This window comes from Lepisma saccharinum, chromosome 6 (genome assembly GCF_977018435.1).
Source record: "Lepisma saccharinum chromosome 6, izLepSacc3.1, whole genome shotgun sequence".
NCBI classification, from domain to species: domain Eukaryota; kingdom Metazoa; phylum Arthropoda; class Insecta; order Zygentoma; family Lepismatidae; genus Lepisma; species Lepisma saccharinum.
In genome coordinates, this window is record NC_139234.1 from 36,598,877 (window position 1) to 36,616,517 (window position 17,641).

The window sequence follows — 17,641 nt, forward strand, 5'->3', positions numbered from 1 at the left end:
ATCAAACTTGCTGTAATGGTAGACAAGCATAGTTTCAATGAGCTTTCCTTCTCTGAAGTAATTATATAAATTTTAATAATTATATAAATTTTAAGGTTTCAGGGTGCAAGAAACCACTGCTCCTCACTGGCGTGTAGTGGAGCCATCATATATTTAGCCTAACAGCTGATTTGATCAGTGCTGTACAGTTTGTGCTTTTATTTTGGTCTCACTTTCAGAGCAATGGCAGAAAAATGATTTTAATAATCACATTTCCAGTAAGTAAAAACATTCAAAATGATGAATCCACAATGTTAAGGATATGAGCTGCAAAAAAATTCAGTTGCTTTCTTCTTCAAAGGTTAATTTTTATATTTTTATTAGCGAATGTTGGGACTCTTCATCAGCATGATAAAACTATAATAAAGTTTTCACAAATGAGATTTTTGCCATCTTAAAGTGGAGTAACCATACAAGACAAAATTAGAAGTGAAGAAATCCAATATAAATGGAAGAAATTTTAAAATATCAGAGTGGAATCAACATGTTGCAAGGATGCCGGTTAGCTGTTTACCTGGAAAATTATTAAATTACAGGCCAAAATGCCTGCAGTAGAGTTTATTTCTGCCAGAAGGATATGCCTTCTGTTGGATGCCATGTGGAAACTTTGTGAACAAAATGCTGCACTTTCACCTATACGACACACTGTTTTAGAAGCGATATCGGGCAGAGCCACGCAGAGGGTGTGCGTGGCGACCAGCCAATGGCAGGAGTGCAACGTTGTACAGTTAGGAAACTGCAGCGCGCAAGTTAAACGCAGTTTTTTCTTGCACGCAAAAAGTTTTCATAAAACTCGCCACTTTAAGGTTCATCATAAGATGGGTAAAGACATTTTGAACCTGACTGTCCAAATCCCATGAATTTCCGTCGCCTACAGCCGGAGTTATCGTTTCTCGAAGAAACACGGGAAACAACACGTCTCTACACACACACAATGACCCCCTTTCCTTTTCCTTCAGTGTTCAGTTTTGTTTTTTTTCGTTGCCACAGTTTTGACCCCGCTGAGTTGTGTCTTGGTAAAGCTATGGGTGTTAAATTTGGCTGAATATGCACATTTTCGTGGGCGTTAACGAACATTGCGAGTCAGTTAAGTCAGTTTGAGTTCAGCGTTTTCGTAACAAGGACGGTGTAGGATAATTTTATTCGTACGCCAGGAAGAACAGTTGTGAGAGAATTTAATACAGCCCTTATTGATTGATTTATATTACTTCGTTTTTCTGCCACTTTTGGATAAACGCAAAGATGAGGAGGAATGATGAAATTGATGAAGGGACACTTGCAAACACCTATGCCCGGGCAGGGATTCGAACCTGGGACTCCTGGCATTGTAGCGTGTTGTGAAATACAGCCCTTATGTTCGATAATTGTGCAATAGTGTGTGTGCGTTGCGCGAGTGTTATTTAATAATGTCGCGCCGGCGCCATTGTGGAGTGGTTAGCATATCGTGCTACAACGCCAGGAGTCCCGGGTTCGAATCCTGACCTGGACATGGATCTTTATGAATGTCCCTTCACCAATTTCATTATATCATCACTCATTCCCATCTTCGCAATTAGCCAAAAGTGACAGAAAAGCAAAGTAAAATAAAGCAAATCAAATTAATAATGTCGTTCTCGAAACCTAGTACATACCAGTAGTACAGGCACCAAGGGTAAAATACTCATATTACGTTCACAAGACAGAAATCTTAGTTTTAAAGCTTATTCTTACTTCAAGGATGCAAGAAGTGCATGCTGAAACAGTGTTTTCTCATAGTCGAGAACTTAGGGCTAAAGCGTTTGGTGTATGTGTGCACACCGTGTTGCGTACTATAAAACAGAGTAAAATATCTCCCACAGAAATCGTTGAACCCCTGTTCAAATCTCCTGGGAAACACCAGAAAACAGAAACAAGAGCGATGATGATGACCTTGCAGTTCCTCTACAATAAATACCTTCAAACTTCTTTCAGGTACGAGTTTCTCTTATATGCTGCAGTGATATGATATAATCCTGTGTAGAAAAAAGTTGAATATTGGACACAACGAATTCTCTGCGTTTCCCTTCCGCTAGCAGTTGGTTTGGCAACAGCACTGGCTGCGTATTGGCTGAACTCATGTTCCTTCTAAAAGCGTACGCCGTATAGTGTTCCTTGAGTATGTAAAATAACTGGTTTCACCAGGTTAATGAACCCAGTTATATCAGTTGAATCCATTCATTTCATTACGGCTCAGGTTCCACACTGCATGAACACACCCAAGGAAGCTTCCTACCTTGTTCACGCCCTCCTTTCTGTCCCTCTTAAAATGCCACAGCTGCGCTGTTAGCTCTGGAGTCCACCCGTGCACATGAGTATGCTTTCTCAGAAATACAGTGGGTTGACCAGGCCTGGCTGAACCCTCGAGACACTGTGAAGAAACATTTTGCATGAGGATTTATCGAATTCAAATCGAAACCAAGATTTTATATATAGCTACTTTAAGCTAATTGCAATGATAATAAATTATGACTATGTGAAAATGATGGACAATTACATGAAAATACTCATATCCAGGTTGGGATTCATGAACCTATGCAGGCAAGATAATGAGTTCACCATATAACATTCAGAGCTCCTCCTCATGCAGCCACCAAATTTAATCAAACCACCAATCTACCCTCTAACTAAAAATAATTTTTACAGGTGTCCGAAAAGTCATGCAACAGAGACTTTGAACATAGTTAATTTTTGTACAAAAAGCACAACAGAGAAATGAGCCTTGCATTGGGTATTTCCTTTGTCCAAGTGGATATTTTTAAACATTAAACAAGAAAATTATTTTCTACATGGAAGTTCAGTATGGGAGAAAAGTTGCTAAGGTGTAAGAGAGTTTTTGTACAAACTAAAGAAAAACGTGTATAAAAAAAAAATCAACACTTGCATGAGATGTGTGAACATTTATGGTTATTTTATCCAATTCGATAAATACCACAGATCATCAATACATATCGAAAACAATTGCAACACTTGCAATTGTTTTCGATATGTATTGATGATCTGTGGTATTTATCGAATTGGATAAAATAACCATAAATGTTCACACATCTCATGCATTACAGACGATTTATGGAGATAACTATGATGTATTCATAAAAGTGTACGTTTTCGAAATTACACGGTGCACTGGCAACATTCATCATGTCAGAGGACAGTACCAGTTGTGCCCGACATCTGGCTATGTTATTCAATTGATGCCCAGACGAAAGAAAAGTGTCGAAAGACTACCTTACCTACAACAGTAATTTTGGAAATAATGATATATATTTTTACACACTTTCCATTTTCAAGGAAAAGAGAAATATTGAGCACTCTTTGGAAATGGCACACACCTGATAAATAAAATATAGGATACTTTTCCAAGTAAGTCAAATCTACTCTAATATACAGGGTGTGCCTAACGCTCACACTATACACATATAACTGCATGTGAAAAACAAATAAAGATATAAAACTGGAAAGAAATACAAAACATGCAACAAAATAAAATTCAAATATTTTTATTCATGGAACTGCTGCAATCTTGATGGGTGCAGAAAAATATTTCTTGTATCCATTGAGAATAGAGCAATTGCACAAAATATCCAAATCAAAATTTCTCTAATCGTAAGCCTATTCTTATTTTCTTTCCACCTTATATTTGCATTGTACATCCCAATCTGGTTCAATCACACATTTTAGTTTTGTGCTTTCTATTGAAATAATATTCACTACAATCTACATACAAGAAGAAACAGGGAAAGAAAAACATGTTATTTACACATCTTCTCTACTATTCATTTTAATAAACGTTCTCTATTCCATAGTTCAATTATCTTAAAATTTGCAAAGGTTACACACAGAATGAAAGACATTCTTATTCTATTTATTTATTTATTTATTGAAAAATCAATTATGTGATTATAGGTAAACAGATCAACCATATGTAAAGAAATAGAAAAAAACTTCATTCTAAAGTATATTTATCGAATAGTCTACAATGCAATATGGGACATTTATAACACTGCAGTACTTGTGCAGCTTTCGTGGTAATTGTATCTATACAACGTATTACTATAAACATGTAATATTCACATTATTTCTAGAAATTATGCACAGAAGAGTTCGTTCTAACAGTAAATAAATGAATTAAGGTGTAAACATGATATCCTAGTTTCTCTACAGTAAAGGAGAGGAGAAATATGAAGAGCATGATGACTTCCATACGACATGATCACAATAATTAATGTGATTTACTACCTTTTTTTAAAATGAAAATTCTATTCTATTAATTTGGTCCTAATTCCTATCAATTCATGTGATTTATATATATAGTTACCACCAACGGTCACATTAGTTTTTTTCTTTTTTTGCATCCAGAATGTCTTTACTCTTGTTTAGTATGTTCATGATGGATTATCAATTAATAATTTATATTTATAGGGCTGAGCTATTAGCAGTGATATATATGCAGGACAACTCATTTCAACGTAATCACTGATATTTTCTGAAGTTTGGGTCTAAAATGCTAAACAGTTGCAATATTCTGAAAAGTATAAATTGTAGAATAATAATTTTTTGTATATTTTTTAACATTCTATTTCAGAACAGTAGATCCATACATTATTTGAAATAAGATATATGGGTAATTTATTCAGTAAAGAAATTAAGAATATTAAAAAAGCTGGCTGAATTCAAGTCATCCCACTTAATAGAAAAACATTATGCATGTTGGAATGAACTCTTCAGATAAATTCTAGGAGGATATTATTATACTACAATAAAATATAAAGGCAGAAGTGACACATGCAAATACCACTGTAAAAATTACAAAAATACAATCATTATTTGCACTCCTGTGAGAAATCTGTGACATAATTCAAACGTTATTTGTCACAACTGTTCAACACACTTTCATGTATGTATGTATGTCAAGTACAACATAAATGTTAGTTGATGCCATAAGGATGAATTCTGTACATGGCAGAGTTGGGGAAAACATCATAGAGAGTAAGAACCAGAATATAGTGTGTTGCTGAATTAAAACTATGTAAGATTACCATTAGGAGGAAAGAAAAACATATGATGTAAGGTGAGAGAGGTAGTGATTATAAAAAGTATGCCAAACAAAATCAGAAAATTAACATGTTAAATAAAGGACATTTCTAGAGGTCTTCTACATGAAAATACATCACCAACATAGACCAAATGTCAAAACAAGAATTCTCTCTATCTTTCAATGGGACCATCTTTGACAGAAGTCATCCAGAGCAGACATACCCAGAAAGTGTCACAAAGAATCCTTAAGTTCACGTGGCTACGAATTTAGGAGAGAACTTACTTGCAAGGCCGACAAACAAAGCATAATTGTGTTATGATAGTGGAAGTGGAACTTTGTTGTTTACAAGGTTTTTCCTCAAGTGTGTCATATTCAATTAATACCAGCTTCAGAATGAACTGTAAACTGCAAAGTACAGCAAATTATGGCTATAGTTCAGCCATGACATCCTGTTGCATCTGATTAGTTAAACTGGCAGAAACCTGACTCAATCTAAAGAACAAGAACCATGGCCCATGAGAACTACGTTATCAGGTTATCAGGTCTACACTAAATAAGACAAACAGTTTCTCAACCTGGTCATGAATCTTCCACTTCATCTGGCAGAAGCACAAATTTTGGAAGTTTCAGGAATTTTTTTCCTGCCAACAGCTTCTTCCTCATACTTTAACATGTCACACCAAGTTTCCCACCTCTCAGTCCCACTTTGTCTACAAGTCATTCAACAGAGAACTGAACCAAGGACTTTGCTATGCCACGATGATTAATCCTAGAACCCCGGCACTTAGTCCCTAAAGTTCTCTAATTCCTATTTGAAACAAGAATGTAGAGAAGCGAAGTGTGTGTGAACAGTGCAAAGACAAGTGAACCAATACAACATTGAGACTGCTGCATCATAACATAAGTTTTCAAATAAGTGCATCCTAAAAGCAATTCCCTTGTTATTTTGACAAAAGGTTGCCTTGAAAAGATAATTTTGTTGGAAAATGAAGTAGTCACACAAGGGAATAGTGAATACAGCACATTAAGACCATGGTTATTTGAATTTCTTGAAAAAGGTTTATTATCCTTTCAGAATGAACGCAACAGAGGTGATCTAATGCAAATAACTAGCCACAGTTATTCACAACCAAGCTGATACAGATTAATAATATTGAACGGAAACGCAAGATCATCCCTCTGGCAGGCCTTCCACACCCTACTGCAACTGGAACAATCTAGAGAATGTGTCCAAGGTGCTCTGTTGACTCTTGATACTTCTTCACGTCACTCTGCCACAGCTAATGTCCAAGGATAACTTCAGACAAAGGACTCTAGTTACCGTTTGGTGCTAAGGTGAAACTGAGGAATGGACTGAAGAGTTGTTCGAGAATCTTAGTTTCCACCTCTCACCTAGTCTTAAGAGTGATGTAAAAATCTGAAAATACTGATTCGGATCTCTGGTATAATCAATTTGTTTTGCAGGGGCCCATCAAAGTAGTAGTATTCCCACACCATAAAAACGCACACTGACAAGTTACAATGCCCATCCTATTCCTTTACAAGGAAATCATGTAACTAACCAGTAAGCTTGCTACAGCAAATTTCCGGTATTGGGTATCGCCGCAATTGAGCTTTATATCTGTACCATTAGTCACTTGATCTCTCTAGTGGAGGTTTCAAAAACAAGATGTCATCTTAAGTATCAAATTTTCCATGCAAAGACCATCTTTTTTGAGATGTATGCCCATAACATTAAAGACCATGGCTAATCAAACTCCTAGGTACGTAACAAACATAACAAGAAAAAATTTCCATGTGCACACACTATTTATCATCATGTGTGGAATTCATAATTCAGGCATCATCCACATTTGTGCTATACTCTGCATGTTACTTATATATATTCATAAACACAGAATTAGGCACATTCAAAATATCTACAACAAACCTACAATATATTAAATGTGTATAAAGTGTACGGAAACACTAAATATGTAAACGGCATTAAATATTTTCATCATTTCCCATGAGGAAGTACCAACCAACTCAAACACAAAATATATCAAAAACTAAAATCACCACTGAAAATGAAGTCCCCTCTGGCACACAACATGTTACAAAAAATGTAACAAATATTTTGATTTCTCAACACAAAAAGAACAACCCCATTTATGAATGGTTCTTCAGCTCGGACCCTCATATTAGCCAGTTACTCTACATTACAGTAACGCATGCATGCTTCGTGCTGAGTGTAATTAATATGACCAAATTTATTTAATAGTCCAGAAACCTTGTTGCATTTGAGAAATTACATTTTTATCAAGAAAGCATGCATTTAATCTGGTCATAAAAAAGGCTTACTCTTCAAGCTTTGAATGTGCAGCTTATGTAAAAAAAAAAAATCAAAGACAGATAAAGATGACAAAATTAGGACTAGCATGCAATATTAATTGGACATTATGCATTGTCTAGTATTTTAAATTGCACTTATTTTAACACTACATGTCGAGAGAGCGCCTCTTCTTATGTCTTCAGGTGAAATTTATTTTGCCAGTGGTGAGAATCAATCCTACGACAGACATGTGATTTTTCGATTCCCACCACAAGCAAAAGAAATTTCACCTGAAGACATAAGAAGAGGCACTCTCCCGAAATGCAGTTACAATAAGTATAGTTTAAAACACTAGACAATGGACAATATTGCATGATGTAGAACCATTGCCACTAACATTCAGAGAAAATGAGGACTGACTACAGCAAGATGCCTGTAATATGTTTGGATGCAGAAGCATCCAACATTTGAAAACATCTTGTTCATGTAAAAACTTATGGAAAACTTGGGTACACATCCCACTGAAGATTCACACTAAACTGTGGTGCAGCATGTGAACCACATGGATACGTTCATTAAGTCATTGCTGGGATGGGACAATGGAAAAGAAAGAAAGTAAAAAAAGAAGAAAAAAAGGGACTAATGCTACGTTCATTGATAACTGTTGGATGGTGAAACTGGATTCTTCAGAAGATGAACAGCAAAATGTAGCATCTTATTTAGTAAAAGAAAAGACAATCTGAAAAAGTAAGCAACATTTTCATGTTTACCATTTAAATTAACCATTCTTTCATCATTTTTTTTTTTTTTGTAAATTTGATGTACATACTTGGTTTCTTTAGCTTCTGAAACATACCAAAAATCACAAATTTGCTCTTTCATGAAAAAAGTATTACAGGATTCTTAGGGTATTTTCAAAACTGTAGCCAATTTCCATTGTCTTCAGCTCGTGTACACAAAAATCAGTTAGTTGTGTTTCCCTTGCAAACAAAATGTCAAAATATGTTATTCTGTGTTATATGTGAAATCCTTCACATATAATGGTAAATCACACTTTCTAAAAAGGCTAAAGATAGAAACACTTCCTAAAAAGACTAAAGATAGAAGTAAGTTCAAAATATCACAACATACACAGAAACACAAGACAAATGTGCCATTAACAAAATTGTTAAAATTTACATTCTATCATTAAATGTATACATATAAAATTCACACTACAACAAACTACTATGACTTTCAAACTAAATGCCAGTATTGTCACATTATTATTTACTTTATTTACTACTGCAAATAAAAAAAGTATAAAGGTTAATATATCAGGTTCGTGCCATTCTTCACTAAAACATAATGATACAATAAATCTTATTTTGAAAATGACAAACATATTGACAATATATTGTTTCAGTTTGAAGATCTTTCTCACACTTAACACTACCAGCAGATTGTTATCTTCTTAGTGCTAGAGTTGATAAATCTAGGAAGTTTGGAATAATGTCGTCAAAAAAATGAAAGCTCTCAGTTTAAGATTTATTGTATTATTTTATAATATACAATAGAATGTGGTTATGGAAAGCTTTAAGAAGCTTCTTCATAAACTATCAGACTCTTTTATCAGCATTTAAAAATTGCAATATTGTGAAGGCATGCTTCAATTTCTGCACACTAACAGAAAAATATTTTAGACAACATAAAAATATTTTAGACAACATAAAAATATTTTAGACAACATAAAAATATTGTTTTATTTTTATATTGTTTAAATTTAACATGTATGTAAATTAAATTACAATATCTAGTTAACATTCTAACTACAGATAATCTATAGCTGTGTGCAGTTTTACTGACAGTGAGAAAAAACTGTTTTACTTTTTCTTTAAATACTGACACAATTTCATAAATATTAATTGCTTGGCATTACATTGCTAGTGCAAGCAAATATAATTTCATAAAACTACATTTCTTTAGCAGTCTAAAAAAATCCAGGCATATGTTCACGATACATAATTACATCTCTCTTCATAATTGCGTATGTAAATACAAAAAATATTAGTAGGTATATACAAGTATAAGCAAATTCAAGCTAGAAAATGAAAATTCACTGTACAATATTTGCAATTGAACTGTAACCAGAAGTTAACTTCAGCTACTGTACTAATAAACAGATTGAGAATATCTCAAGTCTAAACCCTTGTAGAGACAGTTTTCAGAATAGACTTTCAATTCATTTCTGAGTTATACGTTCTTTCTTCAATTCCAAATGTCTATGGAGAGTCTTATGAAATTGATATACTTAATTTGAACATATTGTACATACTTCTGTATTAAATAATGTAATCGCTTTATGATAAAAATACATATTGACATGTATGATCATTTATGTCCAATAAGACACATGTAATAAGAAAACAATTATCAAAAATAACAAGCTCACTTACAAGTAAGTTTACTACATAATGTTAAAAAAAATTATATTTCGGGTGGCATTTCATCATGACAACAATCTTAACCTTGACATAATCATAATCTTAGCCTTGATAAAGTAGCATAATAATGCTACCTGGAATAACATGTTGCTGATAAGTCATTTCATTCCTGTGAAGAATCTATGCTCCAAGACAACTAAACTTTGCAGCAAGGTTTTATGTATTAATGTAATGGATTAACACACAATACCCCATGTATTAATCCATTCTTCTCATGCCAGCCATGTCTAAAACACTCTGCCATATATATTGTAGCAGACCAATGACATTGTTAGCATTTCCGTCATCACGTAACATCAAAGCTGTATATGCACACAAAGAAGAATGACATCTTTTTCTGCCATGGGGCATATTTGGAGGGGAGAGGGGGTATTCCTGTACATAATTTTTTTCATTACTTGATATTGGATGCAAAATATCTTAACGTGTGTTGGTAGAGCCATAACTATTGAAGGGACACACAGCGAGAAAAATAAAAGGTTGCAGTACCCTATTAAATTAACATTAATGTACTTGCGAGAGAATATATTCACTAAATGTTATGTTACTCCATTTGTAACCTCAATAAGTAATTTTTGTTAATAATATAAGTAATTTTTGTTAATAATGTGTTAAAAAAGGTGCCGAAAAAATAAATCTGCATGGAAAATCCGAGGATCAAATTCTCAAGTAGATGTTCGGCATTTTGTATTTTTCTTGTTTCTCAGTAATCATGATGATGAGCATGAGGTGAGTGTACAAGGTAGGATTTGAACCCAGAACCTCCGGTGGTATGATTATGGGCCAACTACCCACAGCTCTCAGCATTACGTCATAGATATTAAGATAGTTATCACAATATGTATTACATTCATGCACAATTTTTCCAATATTGTTCTAGTGAAACAGTTGTTTTCTAGGAATTATACTTGATATGCTCCGTAGTAACTAATTATCTAATGGAACAGTCAAATAAGGACAAATGCACATTTAGATTCAGAAGGCAAATGTGTCTAAAAGTTAATTTCTTGTATAGTTTTTAAAGAAGCAAGTTTCATTGTGGAGAAGTGCACTTATTTGGCACAAAATTTGTGTCATTTTTATTTGGTTATGTTGCTTGAGCATGAATATTAAAAACAAGGATGACAACAAAAACATTAGCAGTTTAGCAGTTCAGTACAAGAATTTTTCTCCCAATAGGGAGGTAGAAATCTCTAGCTACCACTTTCATTGGACTTTGTATTTACGAGTTACATATCCATATTCATGGCGTGGGATAATCTATGAACAAGATCTTGACTAGGAAACCACAATGTTTAGATTTCAGAGTATTTTCACAGCTTATACTTAAGTTTTTCTGTGGTTTCTTTCAGTTGTTTGTGGTTCGAATAATTCCATTTTCGCACACTTGAAGTTAGTGGCAATTTCAAGAGGTCGATCTATTATAATTAAATACTAACATCAAACTCTTTGTAAAAATATCGCATGTTTACCATACATCTTTTAAGGCATTATGTATGTACAATATATATATAAAGAGTTAATACAGTATGATTTGCAACACTACAGTTACACATAATCACAGCTTGGAGCACTGAACAAACTTTAATTTCGCAGCTACAAAGCACAAATCATTTTTCAATTTCAATGTTTCTTCTGTCTTTGCCCAGTAGGCAAATTGAAGGTTACGAGTTTGGCTGCCAAATGATTGTAATCACGCAAGTTTGTAATTGCTCATGTATCACGTAATTTCATCTATACATTAGAAATTAAATAACTTTTGGTGCAACCCTTTGAGTCTCAATATGTTTCGATATGATGCATTTTGTGTTGTTTTTAACGAGTATGTTGAAAAGTTGAGCTATCTTGGAGTTTAGATGCATCCAAAAATTCAGAAAAGTGAAGTAATTTAATTTGTCAAGGTTAGGATTCCAAACCATATTGGTTTCAGTAACACTGAAAATATAAAAAAAATATAAACTAACAAAACATCTCACTGCAGTTATCACCTTCACTACACTGCTCAAAATAGTCTGTAATGCTAAAGACAAAAAAACACACCTATTGCTTCTATGAACAATTTGTTCTTGCGTATTGTTAGCAAGGGCCAGCATTGATACATTTCTACATGCTCCTTTTTCCTCTCACACTTCAATAATTTTTTTCATGTAAATTACTATATTTTTCTTCTTTGAGCAGTGCATGAAGGAGTAATATTTGTACTCGAAATGATCCATTACTCTGGACAATAAAAAATCAAATCAGTATAATGTACATGTTGTTATAATCACGTTTACAATATTTATGCATGTTTCTTATGAAAACTGTACACTAGGAATTCTCCACTTCAGCTCATGTTAGGGCCATGTTGAATAATGTGCAAACTTTCATCTTACAAAAAAAATTAATTTTAGGAAATATATAAATTGCATTTCATTGGAATCTTTATTTCTTACAGAACACATGAAACAAATATAATTAAAATTGAGTGAAATTAAAATATAGTCTAAGTATACTTAGAATTTATTTTATATTCTAGGTATACTTAGAATATACAACCCCAATTTTACGTTTCCGGATCTTACATTTTCCCGCATCATACACTCAATCTTGGTAATCCCAACATAGCAAAATGTCAAAAGATTTCCTAGATTATGCATTTTCCCGGACATTTTAAAGTTTTTTTCAGTCTGGTGAACTGAAAAACGTAAAATCTACATTCAACTGCATTTCACTATTGGTGTGATCAACCAAAATTCTTAGTGCAAATCACAATGAATATATTGCGTGGACTCCAAAAACTCATTCCGTTATCAATGAATGAAACAAATGATGCAATATTAAAAAGCAGCAGGGAGAGAAGTTTCTACAGTATACTGTATTAGGTATTTCCAATCCGACAATGTGTTTGCACAATTTTCCGAAGTCCATAATTTTCACAAGATACTTGCTTTTATGTTAACTTAGTGTGGTAATTTTTGTCCATATTTGTCATTCTAATCTGGGACATTCCAGAAAAAACAACTGTAAACTGGTACACTAGGTGGCAATATTAACAGTAGGCAAAAGTGCCATCACCATGATCATATGCTTAATTTTACGGTACTTGAGATTTGACAATTGAAGAGAAGCCCTACTAAAGCAGCTGCTCTAGCACCAGGGCAATTCCTGCCCTTGTGCACTCTGGGTGTAAAGACCATGAAAATAGCAATGGACAATTTGCCAAACATTATATCTACCACCAGCCGTTCAGTTCTGATGTCAACTCGGGAATAATTGCCACAACTTGTCCAGTCAGTGCCCGCATCGCCAAAATAAAAATGTAATTAAAATTTTGTGTGGGAAGATAACGTTACGAGATTTCAAAGCATTGACAAAAATAGCTTCAGAGTAGTCTTGGTTATTTATATCCTTAAAAAAGAACAGTACAACACTACATTTTACTATTTTTGACTAATATTCATTATATATATCTGAAATGGTCTTCCTCACCTCCTTAGGTTCCATTAAGTTTCTTCCAAGTATTTATTATTTATATATCCTGTAACCTTCCGTCAAGTGTATTGGTTTAAGAGCATTCTACGCAGCAAATATGTATAGTCTTGTACATTCATAAAACTCCAAAGTCTTTACAAACTAGCTTCTCTTGTTACAAGTTATCACAGACAAGCATATAGAAGCTAAAAGCTCCTCATTTTATGAATCTTTCATTTTAGTTTTCACTTCAGTGACTCTTTGGTATAAACATGTTTACCTCTTTTTATTACATAATGCATGTGAAAAATTGGATCTATTTACATATTACAAGAATTTGAACAAAAAGATTTTTTCATTAGTCTTGAGGATCTTATAAATGAACATCTCTGTATTAACTGAACTATCAAATATTTTATTGTGGACGAAAGTATTGGTATAGTATTGGTTCAGCGTCTATGTGTAAACATACTCCTGAAAATCTCCTGGCATGTAAAAATTAGCATATTTCTATAAAGACGCACATCTTCAGTTCAGAAATTGAAATGCACATAATTGCAAGTCAATAATGCTTAAGGAACAGCTTCATTATTGCACCTGAATAAGGTGCTTTTACTGTTCTTTTTTGTTATATCCAGGTGCAACTAATATCACATACGAGATTGTGAAGCCTTATTTAGCAAAATAACAATACTAATAATTGAATCATTATTTAAACCTCCAAGAGGCACATATAGCGTGTGTGTACCTTAAAACTATCCAAGAATAGAAAACTACTATATTCAATTGAGAGGATTTTAAATTTAACAGCCTTCCAGATTCAGTTAATTTGTCTAGACAGTCCTTTGAAGTTTGCCATGCTAGGTTGAACACCATATTTCCATAGCAATTTACAGATTTTCAGCAAGTTTAAAATGTGGCATTAACCTGGATAAGAGTTATGATTTTTATTGTATTTTTTGAAATTTCTATTTTAATTTTACTTTCAGTGCTTCACTAACAAATTTTACCTAATTGAAGTGCAATTATTAAAAATACCAAACTTTAATATCACAAAATATCTTGCTGTTTGGGTTAAATAGAAGAATGTGCCCATTACAGGTAATAAAGGCTTTCACTTTCTAATTTTTGTAAGGAAGAGAATACCTAATTGATGGCTTTACACTACTATCTAATGTACTACTCTTCACTAAATCACTTCAATACAAATGTATATGTATGTATCTGTTTATTTCTCTACAAGTCACAAAATAACACTTGCATACAAATTAAATTCATATAATACGGCATCCGAAGAAAATGACATGGTGGAAGACATTAACATATTGTAACATATTTAGCAGCAATTCTCTACCGGAGCATTTTTAGTGAAACAATACACACACACATCATACTATTTCCATGATAATGGTTTTTGAAGAAAAAGATATACAACACTTTTAGAAAATATGAAATGGCTAGTCTTATTCATGAGATGTTATGAAGCAACAAAAATTCTTTTGAACTCAAGCGAGGTTAACTTTTAACTCAAAAATCATTGCTACTGTCAATGCTTCTAATAACAATAATTATATAAAAAAATGAAATGTTGCTGCCAGTACATTCCTGAAAGCATTGCTCTTCAAATTTTTAATGCATTAGAAAGAGAACTTATGTAACCATTTAACATACAATACATTTGACATAAAAACAAAAATAATCTTAATTTTCAATTAAAAATTTCAAGCATGTACAGGTTACTTAAAGAGCTTGAAGTTTCATAACAGTGCAAGGTGTATACATACTACACAGTACGTGAGTGTTTTGTATTTGAAACTAGAAATGTTACATTCTACAAGCATCAAACCATGACAATATTTACATGTTATGAAATGTATACATGAGAGAATCTTATCAGAGGATTAACACTTCCAGTGTAACATATTAACAGTTTCAATAATACACTTTTACACCCGACATTTTGCAGGTGTATGGTGTTTCTACACTTACACAAGAATGCATTCAGGAATGCAAATGCAGGATACATTTGCATAAATTAAAATTTATCTTCTAATTGACACAGTTCTTTAATTAGAACGATTTGAAAATAAATTTGTTCAGCAATGATTTTCATATTGCAATTTTTCTAAAGACTCGCCTGAAATTACGGTGAGATATAATGATATTAGCTGCATGTTTCTTGCGATTTAAATTGTGAAGAGTAGTACATGAGTGAGTGTAAATGCAACTCATAATTTATACGTAGGCACAAACAACTTACAAGTACAGTAAATCTTTGCTGCGAGCTCTTAGTAGTCTGTTCGTTAAAATGGTATAATTATATGCCAACAAAACAATTGGTTAGAAATGCCTTTTGCGTGAACTCAATCACACAATATTCCCTGCTTAGAATACATGTAGAGGCACACGTTTGTGCCCTGCATTTCAACAGAGGTGATCTAATGCAAATAACTAGCCAAAGTTATTCACACCCAAACTGATTCAGACTGTAATAATATTGAATTGTAACATAAAATCATCACTCTCACAGACCTTAGTCACCCCTATTGCAACTCAAAACTATCTAGTCCGCTTCAGCTTTTAATAAGATTTATCTATTGTTCATCTTCAAACTGAAAAATTTAATGTACTTGAAAGTTGTTATTGCCAAAGAACAAAGTTCTTGAAAGCTCAGATTCCAAACCCCCTAGAGGTTTTTTTTATTATTATTTTAGATGCCCATTTAAAGGCTTCTTGAAAGAAATCACGGTAAAAATGCCCTTAGAGTTGCAGAAATCTTTTGCCTGCAAATCACACATTCTGAGACACTTGACGCACAGTCGACGCATGTAGCAATGTGCCCACACGGTAAAAATACCACTCCAAGCTCCTTAGTGAAGCAAACTTTGCACAGCCTTGTATCATCTTGGTTTGTCTCTTCTGTAAAGAAAGACAAAATACTGATATTAAGTACTCTTTCATCAGGTAGAAGATGAAACTTCGATCTTAGTGTCACAAGCAAAATACATTTTTATCTCGTATATTTGCTTTTAATGTACTATTGATGGCATTCATGATCCATTCAGTAACCTTCCAACTGGTTGTAATTGCTACATATCACAGACAGAACTTCATATTATTTTATCTGAAACTTATACCAAATCAACATGAGTTCTCAAGTTTTATTAAAAGTGCATATCAATGAAAAAGTATTAAATTTTCCCAAAATAGATTAGTGGTAATGAGGCAAAGTAGAAAATTTACAGTTCCTATGCACTTGCCAAGTTTTTTTTTTCTCAAATTGTTCAATTTCATTTCAATATTAATTATTATATATTATTATCTTTCTTTTATCCAGGTTTTTCTTTACTTCGTACAAATACTTTTTTCTTACACCTTAGTAACTTCTTCTCCATACTAAACTTCGTGCAGAGAATAATTTTCTTTTTTCATGTTTCAAAAATATCCACATAGACAAAGTTAATACCCAATGCAATGTCCATGTCTCTATCGCATTTTGTACAAAAATTAGGTATATTCAAAGTAACGGTTGAGTGACTTTTTGAACACCCTGCAGAATAAATTACTAATACATGTCTTCTGGGTGTCACAACATGCAAAATTATTTAGCTGGTTCCGAAATATGACATTACAAAACCCTAAACCCTTAACTAACACTGCAAGTTTAATACATTAACCACAATTGGTAAAAAAAAAAAAAAAAAAAAAAAAAAGACAAAAAAGGAAAAATTTCCAGTTATTTAAAAAAGCCAGATTTCTATTGGGGGAAAAATCCATTCAAAATAGCCTGCTTTTTTGCAACTCTTATGATTAAGTGAATGACAGAAACAAAATTAAACCCGCAAAAGTACAAATACAAAGAGTGCAGTTACGGTGAAATCTACTGCATGGTAATGAAATTTGTTAAATGCCCAAATTGTTTGCCTCTACAAGGCATTCGTGAAATTCTAGGAAGCAACAGCAGAAGAGAAAAGGACCATCAGCAGGCCAGCTTCAGTAATCCTCTCTCATTTTCTACTTTCAACCAACAAGAATTCTCATTTAAGTACTCCTCTGTAAGAACCATCATCTCCATTTATAACCTGGCCACTCGTAAGTTTCAAATGTCTTCTTTTACTTACCAACAATGCAGTATACCAAAAATGCAGTAATGTCAGGAATAATCTATGATCAATTAGTCTGATTCAATTTTTCAGAAAAAAAATATGGATCAATAAAGTATTTTTTATGGTATTAATGAAAATTACCGTATTTAAGTGGCGTGTATAATGTGCACCCTGGTTTTTGATGGGGAAAAGT

The 17,641-nt window shown here is 33.2% G+C and overlaps 1 protein-coding gene across 5 annotated transcripts in view; it reads right to left on the reverse strand.

Annotated features, from left to right (window-relative positions):
- Positions 1-2,295: 2,295 nt before the first annotated feature.
- Positions 2,296-17,641, reverse strand: part of Diap1 (Death-associated inhibitor of apoptosis 1) — an 88,928-nt gene continuing 73,582 nt past the window's right edge. For 4 of the 5 annotated variants that reach the window (XM_083123776.1, XM_083123778.1, XM_083123775.1 and 1 more), the window contains exon 7: positions 4,391-16,261. In XM_083123776.1, the coding sequence (XP_082979902.1) occupies positions 16,086-16,261 (176 nt within the window). In that variant the 3' untranslated portion in view covers positions 4,391-16,085. Of the gene's footprint in view, positions 2,426-4,390; positions 16,262-17,641 lie in introns of those variants that run through there. The other variant, XM_083123779.1, reaches the window with a different exon arrangement.